Consider the following 10,329-nt stretch of genomic DNA (forward strand, 5'->3'; position numbering starts at 1 on the left):
AAAACGATAGATCAGATGTGCTTGTGTTTTAAAGAGACAAAGGAAACGTCTTACAATCCCCCTTTGACAGAGTGGTTTGTAAATGTTGTGTATAACGGTGTACTACGATGGTCTCATTTGTATTTCTGTATACACTTTGGTTATCCTGTCATATCTGGGTTTTATAAACCACGTTTATTTTTAAAACTGTCACCCTGGCTCTGGCTTTTTTATTTCTTCCATTCCATAATAATAAGAAAAAAAGACTCGTCTGTACCGAGATCTCCAAATGTTGAACATAAACATACTCGGGTGAGGAATTCTTCGGAAGGAAAGTACAGATGCAATGTTGCACTCCCATACCTTAAGTTCTTCAGCCCAACAACATCAAATGAAAAGACCAGGCTTTTCCAGGCTGTTTAAGAATTCACAACTAGGTTGTTTATTTTCATGATAACTGACAGGATAAATGTTATACATTCTTTTTTAACACTGATTTTGTTTATTTTAGTATGCAAAATGATGAAATCATGAATATGATACATAATTCCAAATGTTCCGTAAAATTAACACAATTGAATCAATTGTGAGCACTCGTCACCCTGGCAAATCATCCATTTTTAGATTAGTCACAAGACAAAAAGGAAATGACCTGAAAAAAATTATGTCAAGAATTGGGATGCCAGCAAACACTTAGATCCATGTAAATGTTCAATTTCATTCATCATATTCATGTAAATGCATATATAAAATGTGTACAGTTGTATATGCACATACAGTAATGCAATTACTTAAGTTGAGCTTACTGTACAAAAGACATGAGGATGACACATTTTTTCTAACCATTTCTCCCAGTACTTCAGTATAAACATATACAAACAAAGGCCCTCTGGCTTCAGAAGCTAAAAACTACAACGGACTTATAAAAAGAGACATTCACATTTCTGAAACAAACTCAATGATTTTAATCTCCCGTCCCTCTGCTTGCACTGTGGACTGTGTGAACAGAGAAGCAACGTGGATGAGTCAGGTGAAGATCTCCTGTGTTCCGTGCTGGATTCCCCCAGGATGCCCCTGTCTCTCAGTCTCTCTCCATGTGTGTGTAGTGAGTGTGTGTGGCCTCTACGGAGAGGGAGGTTTCCTACTGTAATGCACCTGGTATCTGTTGACAGGCAGGCCTTTGACCTGTGTGTTGAGGCAGGTGGTCTTGCACGGAATCATGTCCTCCTCCTCCTCACCTATGAGCCAGTCGTGGACCGAGCGCTCGGCCGCCGGGGTCACGTGCTCCACCAGCCAGCCCTGGTGCCACTTGTCAAAGCGCTCGTGCTGGTTCACAGCAACCCTGTGCTGGGACTGGGGGAGAGAAACAGAGGGGAAGAGCCAGTCACGGTCAGACCAACAGACAGTGCCTTAAAAGGGACAACATTCCACAGTGGAAGCACTGGATGACGAGTTCCATGACGATGTATAACTGATGCCAAAACAAGACATAACACTTTAAACATGTTGGAAGCAGCTATAACTATAAATACCTTTATATAAATATTGTCCCTTCTCTAGTTCAATGCCCACCTTAACTTCTCTTCAACTCACACACATGCAATCCCAGACATAAATTGGTCGTAGCTACCTTCCTGGCTTTGACCAGCGCTCCCCGGCGGTACATGTAGTCCTCAGAGTTCATGACGAACACCATCTTGTGGGTGTTGAGTTTAAAGCGGCAGTCCAGACTGCCAGCACTCTCCACTCCCAGCTGTCTGTGCCACTCCCGTCTGCAGCGCATCGCCTCCACCTGCCGCACCTGCCAGCGTCTGAAGTGCCTCAGGTTCCTACACACACGGGACAGTCAGAGTATATCAGAGGGAAAATACTGTGGTTCAGACAGAGGACCACAGTGAAGCAAGGTACAGTAATATTCAAATCAGAGCCTGATATGCTAGGACTCATTTTGTGCTTGGCTGTTATGGCAAGCAGAAACAATCTGCACTGCAGTGCTTTTGACAATCATTAGTTAAGAAAGTGAAATGACAAAATGTGAAAACACAGGATTGCCGTGTAACGTCTCGGGAATTGAGGTGGCATCATATGACGGTCAATATATGGACATCACAACCAAAGTTAATTGCGTCAATCTCTCACTTACCTGGGCAAAAATACCGGTTTGAAAAAGTAGCCTTCGTTCTGCGAGCAAAGCGTTGACTCTGTGCCTACAAACTGTTCCATATAGCTGGACAGGCACTGGACAGGGAGAGAGATGTCTCTATATCAAAACAATGCCATTACAAAAGGCCATATACTCAATCATAAGCAAAGCTTGATGAGTTGGTTATTTGATTCAGCTGTGTAGTCCTAGGGCAAAAAACAAAATGTGCCCCCAGGGGGGAGTTTGGGAAACACTGCTTTAGGTCAGTGATATTTAAACTATTTAGCAGGGACCCCAATTTTTTCCACCAGAATTTCAGGGGACCCCACTTTTTTTGCAATAATTTCTCACAGCCCCACCAAAAACAGAATGACATGCTTAAAATCTGTATATTTTTACATCAAGAAGTACCCTTCAATTTATTACATTTTAATCTCTCATCAAAATAAACCAAATGTACTTTATCACATTTTATTTTTTAAATTATCTTTCTCAAAAACATTTGTATATTGTCCCATACAATAATCTGTACTCTTACTTTTTGGTTCCAGCCACTGAAGACCTATTGAGACCTCCAGTCAATATTATTATTATTTTTTGTGGGGGGGGGGAGGGCGACCCCACTGCCGTTCCCAACCCCGACTTTGAATACCACCACCTTAGGGCACGGCAGGTCGCCATACAAGGCCAGTCTATGTTCATGTCTAAAAGGGAATACTATGACATTCTAAAGGTGCTAAAAGTGCCACTGTCCGTACAATTCTTTACCTGTACATCCAATGGGTCATCAGCCTGGGCCTCCTCTGTGTCCAGCAGCTCAATGGTCAAGGTCACCTGGCCTTGGTTCTGAATGAACATTACCTACAAAATAATTCACATCCCAGCAAGCCATTAAACATCAATGATCAACACGACGGTGTCAGAATGCACAAAATCTCTATTACAATAAGCAGCAGCTGAACTCCTACCGACTATGAGCAAAACCATCCTGCTTCAACCAAGTAAAATATACACATATCCAAGGCTCAGCATTGTCCCCCCAGGGCAGGCCGTTACCTTAAAGCAGTTCTCCTCAGCCATGACCCTCTCCGACTTCCACTGGTAGCTGGTCTCCCAGGCTGTTCTCACACACTGGGACGAAAGGTTAGCCCCCGCCGCGCCCCTCTTCCTCTCGGCCAGGTACAGCTCAGCCACCTGAAGACACACCTCGTCACTCACCAGGTGCTGCAGCTGCAGGAAGAGAGAGAGAAATTACATGCATTCTGAGAACAATCAAACACTTCAGGATCACTATATTCTTGAGGTAAAGAATGAATAGGCAGTTAACGGATATGCATTTGGTTCTGTAGATTATGAAAACTGGCAACTAGAGAGACACCACTGACCTGTCTAATGATGTTCTGGATGAGCTTGTCGATGGTGAAGCCAATGTAGGCGTGGATGGTGAACATCTCCCGCAATGTGTCCTCATACTGTGTGGACTCCAGGTTCCCATCCAGAAGACTGCGCACCATATCCAGGAACGCTGGGTAGTACTCCTCCAGTTCTACCTCACCTGTAGAGCAAGTTCACAGGTCATTGAACAGGCACTAGCTAGCTACAGAACTTCCCTCTCAAAAAAAACATGGCAAACTTGAGCCCAATGTTCCCTCTTCTGTACACAGATAAACAAACAAAGGCAGGCTACTAGATATGAAGGACGTTAGATCTGAGAGGTTCATACTGGGCTGTTTGAGGCGGAGCTCCATGGCCAGGTCCCGGCACTCAGCCATCAGAAGCCTCTCACGGTTCTGCTCTGCCCGGTGCTCCAGCAGTTGCCTCTCCGCCTGCCGGTACACCCTCAGCAGCCGCTGGCACAGGGTCTGGTGAAGCCGCAGGAAGAAGTACCAGTTGTTGTTGACGAAGAACAGGTTGTAGACTCCGTCCAGCTCCTTCTGGTGCTCTGCCTCAGGGTCTCTCAGGTCCACCTTCTCCCCTCCCACTGGAGCCAGGCTATGGGACGAGGCTACACCCAGCTCCACTGTCTGGGGAGAGGCACAGCGCCGCCGCCTCGACTCCCCGTTCTGCTGCTGATGCTGATGTTGCTGACTGCCTGATGTTGCTACGGCTCCTGGTATACCGCCACATCCTCCTCCCCGGTCTCCTCTCTCCTCCACCTCCTCGTCCGTCCACTCCTCCGTCTCGCTGAGCTCGCCGCGGCGGGAGAAGAAGAGGTCGGGGACAAAGTGCTGGATGATGCGCTTGATGTGGTCCTTGTCGTCCTTGTGGATGGTGGGCTGGCGTTTGACGTGGTAGATGATGAGAGAGGCGGCGTCCTCCAGGATCTGCTTGTCCTCGTAGGTGAACACCATGTGGGGATCGCTGACCGCTGGCACACTGCTCCCGTCACGCCCCTGCTGGACCACGCCCCCCTCCTCTGTGCTCTGCTCCTGACGCTGAGGGGGACAAACGCACAGGTTAGACAACACAGGAGAACATCACCTTTCTAAAGAACCTTTAATGGATCGGTCGGGCGACTACAAAGGAAGTGGATTGAGTCGGAGTACTCACCTCATCATAAACACTTTCAATCTCATTGAGCAGACTTTTGGATCGAAGGGCCTTCATGTCATTCTGCTTGAAGTTGACCCCCTGGTGGTCCAGGGACTTGAGGTAGGCCTTCTCATACTGCTCCCTCCAGATCTTGTTGAAGCCCTGCTGGGCTTCTCTCCACTCCTCCTCCTTTGCTTTCAATCTACAGACACAGCAGAGAGGACATCAAAGAATTAACACACACAGAGAGATTCACATCGGTCAAGTAATTTGGGTCAAATCTCTGCATGTGTACGTGTGTGTACCCTGACCTCTTGAGCACCACAGGCACGGCAGTAGCAGGGCTCCTCTTCAGCCCCTCTATAATCTCAGGGGCCTTGTCGCCGTAGATACGGTAGATGGCTCGGCGCTGGATGACCTCAGAGGTGCCTCCCAGACAATCGTCCAGACGGAAGCGGTCCTGGTCCTCAGGCGACAGACGGGACAGCTTCTTCTGAACGCTCTCCAGGACCCGGATGGTGGCCAGGTTAGTCTCCAGGACCACATCCAACTGGAGGAAACAGGAAAATAACTAGGTCCTCAAAGGTGATTCTGCAGTGATGCTCTGGGTAGATAAGGGAGAACAGTTTGTTTGCATGTAGTTGGTGGCTGTAGTAGTACTTCTGATATCTCGGCTTACTCACCTCAAACCTTTCGTCCTCACAGCGATGAAGCTGCTCCTCATATGGAGTTTTCTTTGAGCTCACAAACGTAGAGTCCTCCGACCACGAGGGGAAAGAAACCCAGGTGTCATTCAGCACCTGGAAATATACCATTTTAGTTTTATTTTAATTTTCAACACAACTGAGAACATTATCATTGATGCCAACCAGAAGTCGTTGATGGGCGAAAAACAAAAAACAGACACTCAATTCTGATTGATCTTCAATAATTACCCCATCCTCAACCTCCTGATAAAGATATCAAAATAAAAGCGTCAGCTAAGATTAAATCTGAATAAATGTGGAAAATCACAAGGCCCTGGCATGCAGCAGCTCAAACAAAACATGCATGGAAGTAGATTCACAGCTATTGAAACAATAGTTACAACTTTGTAGTGTCTCCTACTAGACTCAAAAAAGGGCTAAACACTTGAAATAGAAATCAGAGGTGCTGGAATGGCAAATCTTATACACACATACACACAAAACTCATTTAATTTATGAGCACCTCTTTGCAGATAGCAGTGCGACCGCTGCACTTGGGCTGCTGGTAAGTCTTGGGTAGTGCTCTGTAGCTGGATCCCAGGCGCTTGCAAGAGGCATAGTCGACCTCCCTGCCCCCACCTCCTTCCATGTATCGGTCTGACAGGCCAGACACTGAATGAGAGAGCTCTTTGTCCCCCAGAAAAGACTTGAACTGGGTATATAGCTCTGGAAACTTCCTGGAGGAAATAATGAACATGTTCAAATTAATGAATGGCTCAAGAGGAGACTTGGCAAAACATACTGCCCTTCATACAGTACAATAATATCATTATGCATTTATTTACTGAGAAAGATATCTGTGACCGTTCTCTCTGAAATCTCCCACAATCCACTTACCCCAGAAAGGGAGTGACAAGCTGCAGCAGCTCTGCTCCCGAAACCACTTCCTGGTTAAACAAAGCAATACAGCGGAGGAAGTTCTCATATACCTCCCGACTCTTGAAGAAACGGCGAAGCTGCAACAAATCAAAACATTATTATCATCATTGGTGACCAAGGCTTTCATGATATTTGTCACAGCCAAAACACATTATGGAATAATTCCAACGCGGACACCTGGGCATTACCTTGTCAAAAAATGTGAACTCCCGCAAGACTCCATGCTTCCCAACTGAGGCAAAGGACTGGTCTTTGGAGCATGAAAACTTCATCTTTTTCTAAAAAACAAAAAAAACATAACCAATCACATACAGTATAGGTCTTCTAGGAAAATAGTGACTTGTATAAATGTGTGATTAAGTCCAGACCTTGAGCAGTGGTGTCATGTGAGGCAGCAGCATGGGCCTGGGTCTCTTCTTGCTCTGTTTGCTCATGTCCTCGTCCTCTGCCCTCTTCAGATGGTCTTTCCCAGTCAGGGAGCTGCCAGTGAACTGAAAGGATACAATGTAGAAACACAAATTGCACTGAAAGTGAACTGATCACAGAAAATTACCATGGGCAGGATGCTCTCAGAAAGGGGAAAATACTGACCAGTGATCTCTTAGCATCTGGTAAGAACTGTCCAAACTCAGCCAGTAAGTCCTCTTGGCCTTTGAAGAGGCTGGCCACTTTTGAGAAAACTTCATCCTCTGTCATTCCACTACTACCATGACCCCGGCTCTCCTTGACCTCAAGCTGCTCTTTCTGAAAAGACAAAAACAGACAATTATTCCATCGGAGAAATCATGATATGATACACACTAATCTGCTACAATTTAAAGTAGCCTTGATGCTAGCAAACAACTTATATTCACTTTATATCAAACTAATATATTGTTTTCAATTGACAGAAAAACAAATCAATTACCATATTGATGACACAGTGTACCTGGTAAGTGTGTAGTATCTCAAGGAAGGATCTGTAGATCTCTGGATGGTCTAGGAAGCGGTTTTTGATTTTGTTGACATAGCTGATAGCACTGTCAAATTCTACTGGGCTGGGCTCTGAGGCAGGGGGGGACACTGAGGAGGACTGTGGCTGGGATGGGCTCTCTCTGCTGGGGAGTGGCAAGGACAGTCTACTGGGAGGCTCTGGGGGCCCCGAGGATGAGTAGATGCTTTCAGGTGATGCCACAGCTTCACTTTGGGCAGATCCAACTTCAGCAACAGATGAACCTGTGGCACTCACAGCAGGGCTTGTCATACTCTTCCCCTGACCTGGGGACACCTACCAAAAAGGGGCACTTATTGTTAACATAAATTAACTTCACAACATCCATCATGTGTGAGCAGTGTGGTCTGCTATGGTGGAAAGATTGTGGCAAACTACACATACATATAGGCCTACTACCAATACTTGGTATAATGGTTGATTAATAAAATTGGGTTACAAATGTTGTGCATAGGCACCCAGTATTAGAGTTTAATGCAAACCAAAATCAATACACACTTAGAGGGACCCACCTGGGCAGAGAATGGGGACTGGAGGAAAACCACGCCATTCTTGGGAATCTCTATCCGATACCCTGGGGGCAGGAAGGCATTGAATCCTAAGACGAGGTCTGGGTGCCCATGGAATAGCTGAGACACACGGTTTATAACACCCGGTGTGTCAATGCTATGAAGGAGAGAAAGATTTTAGGCTAATTTCATAGGGACAGAGGAAGTGACCTTAAACGAGAAAATCTGCTTCCCAACATAATTTAAGAGTAACTTCAACAGTATAAAAAAATATATACATGTATGAAAATCTGCTTCTCAACATAATTTAAGAGTCACTTCAATAGTATAAAAAATATATTCTGTATGTATCAAGAAATGGCAAACGGAAATACTATACCTTTGTGATTTGAATTCTTTCATTATGTCAAGAAATTTGTTGTATATTCCAGGGTCATTCCCAAATCGTATTTTGACTTGGTCCAGGTATGATAGGGCATCTTCAACCTTAAGGGAAAGAGAATGGTGTGAAACCAAATGAAAACTCAGAGCATATAAAAATGTTTTTTTTTTCCCATAAGATGCTAGATATTAAGGGTTCCAAGTTAAAGACCGATCATCAACAAGAATGCTAGCGTGTGAGTGATTTTATCACTGTTATTACACATTCACAAACAGGGGGAAATGAGTTGTTGCTCCTCAATGAAGTCATGAGCTGAACAATTTATGGTATGATGTCTTCACCATAACTCATTTAGCTATCCATCCAACTCCCTAACACCATTTGCAGTTACACTGCAAACAATAAGCAGTTAACTAGGCTGAGGAAGAGATTACATTTTTTGGGGGGGCTGTGTTTGCTATATCACATCGGAACACCTTGGACGCATTGTAGCTAAAATCTGATCAACAAGGAAAACGTAGTTAAACTGCATGGTTAACGTTAGCTAGCTAACAAAACCGATGGTTCTGTGCGGCATATGATCATCGATTTTAAAATCAGCAATACGAATAAACAATACAATAGCTAACGTTAGCATGGCGTATTTAGAAAACCCTACTCATAAACTAGCTGGCAAGTTATCAAACGAGTAACGTTACTGTATGTTGGCTAACGTTAGTTAGTTGTCGGATTACAAACCAGCTAGCAAGCAATAGCGCGTATTTAAAGACAGGTCTCCCATTTTGTGCCAACAAACACCATCCCATTCTAGACAACTTAAATGTGACTTTTTTCTGGCATTGCGGGCAGAAAATGTGAACAAGGAACCTCAGATGCTCAAAGTTATCCAACAATGGAAAGTAGCTAACTAACCTGCCAAAGAAACTAACATAGATATATGTTATACTGTGCAGTATCTGGATGACACAATGAATGATTATTAAAATCGTGTCTAACGCAATTGAAGAATCCAAGTTCTGGCGTTAGTTAACCTACACTAAAGTACTGTTCATGCGACATACTATTCAGAACACCTTTATGATTAACTAGCTAGCAAACGTTAACTCCGGAGCATGAAGAGAAAGACAATATCTGACGAACACAAAATGGTTCTGAGGAAGACTTTTCCCTTTTTGTTCCCGTCTCTTACCTTCAGTTTTTGAAAGTGCTGTTGTTGCACTTGCTTTTGTACAACATAGGCCTTGTCTTGAATTTGGTTTATTTGTTTCGTGTTGCTGTGTGCCTGAATTTTCGCCATGATCCCGGAGATAGTAACAGACATACAGTCACTACTACTTGGTTGATTATACGCTTTGGTATCTGGTTGTTGGCTAGCCGACAAAAATCTTGCCTTCGTCGGAAGCTAGCTAGCTAGCTAGCATCCCTTAGTTGGCTAGCTAGCTAGTAGATAACGTTAGCCAGCAAGCAAAATAAGGAAAATCCAGCCAAGTAAGAATTATGGGAATAAGCTACGACTCGATGCGACTTTGATTAAAAGTCATTATCGGTCCAACAAGTAACTACTGCTGGTACGCTGTCAGAGTGAAGCCTCTGAAAAAAGCTTTGAGACAATGGTTGCTGATTATGATATTTTAAATAAACTATCGCCTGTCTCTTTAAATTCGGCGGCAGCTGTGCAGCCAGTCTTGGCGTCCGGAAGCAGAGACGGAAGAAGCGGCGAGACACCCCACTCCCTTATTTTTGCTGGATACATTACCGTCAAGGAACTAAACCGAGCAGACACAGCTGCTATTGCATTGTTGACTATGGAAGAACCACCCCGTTAAGCAGACCAGAACTGACCGTATTTTTCAAAGGCAAACGGCCTGAGTAAAAACTCTTTATTTATCCACCATCTTTGTCCGGAAGCACAGTCAGAGAAATTCCAATGCGCAGACGCATGGAGAAACGGGTGGAGCTTCACGAGCAAAGTAGGGATTTTTCTCCATCCTCCTTACAACAGTACAGTCCTTGTTCAATTTTCACTGACTGGAGGAAACCTTTTTACAGAAGTGTATACACGTTGCACGCAGAACTTGATTATTTTTACGAATGTTAAAGCGTCTATTTGCATAGTTTGAGATGTGAGCACAGAATTTGACGGCCTGCCACTCACCAACACAGAATCA

The 10,329-nt window shown here is 44.6% G+C and overlaps 1 protein-coding gene across 2 annotated transcripts; it reads right to left on the bottom strand.

Moving 5' to 3' along the window:
* Positions 1 to 395: 395 nt before the first annotated feature.
* LOC109897954 (paired amphipathic helix protein Sin3b) lies at positions 396 to 10,067 on the bottom strand. 2 transcript variants are annotated; one of them, XM_020492642.2, is made up of 19 exons: positions 9,351 to 10,067; positions 8,159 to 8,265; positions 7,783 to 7,936; positions 7,208 to 7,546; positions 6,871 to 7,023; positions 6,648 to 6,770; positions 6,468 to 6,557; positions 6,238 to 6,356; positions 5,864 to 6,077; positions 5,338 to 5,454; positions 4,966 to 5,204; positions 4,673 to 4,856; positions 3,846 to 4,557; positions 3,508 to 3,677; positions 3,179 to 3,352; positions 2,891 to 2,983; positions 2,123 to 2,217; positions 1,610 to 1,808; positions 396 to 1,332 (listed from the first exon to the last, which is right to left on the bottom strand). In XM_020492642.2, exons 1-19 carry the CDS (start codon positions 9,480 to 9,482, stop codon positions 1,102 to 1,104), a joined length of 3,645 nt encoding a protein of 1,214 aa, XP_020348231.1. In that variant the 5' UTR covers positions 9,483 to 10,067; the 3' UTR covers positions 396 to 1,101. The 2 variants fall into 2 exon arrangements, with proteins under 2 accessions (XP_020348231.1, XP_020348230.1); XM_020492641.2 differs by having other exon boundaries at positions 7,187 to 7,546.
* Positions 10,068 to 10,329: the final 262 nt, after the last annotated feature.

This window comes from Oncorhynchus kisutch, linkage group LG10 (assembly GCF_002021735.2).
Source record: "Oncorhynchus kisutch isolate 150728-3 linkage group LG10, Okis_V2, whole genome shotgun sequence".
In the NCBI taxonomy this organism is placed as follows: domain Eukaryota; kingdom Metazoa; phylum Chordata; class Actinopteri; order Salmoniformes; family Salmonidae; genus Oncorhynchus; species Oncorhynchus kisutch.

Bases quoted from the DNA above. Each gene is read 5' to 3' on its own strand.
- LOC109897954 (XM_020492641.2), bottom strand. From the start codon at position 9,482: ATGTCTGTTACTATCTCCGGGATCATGGCGAAAATTCAGGCACACAGC. The intron at 8,266-9,350 runs GTAAGAGACGGG...CTTTCCCTTAAG, and splicing joins AGCACTTTCAAAAACTGAAG to GTTGAAGATGCCCTATCATA. The intron at 5,205-5,337 runs GTGAGTAAGCCG...TGTTTCCTCCAG, and splicing joins GTGAGGACGAAAGGTTTGAG to TTGGATGTGGTCCTGGAGAC.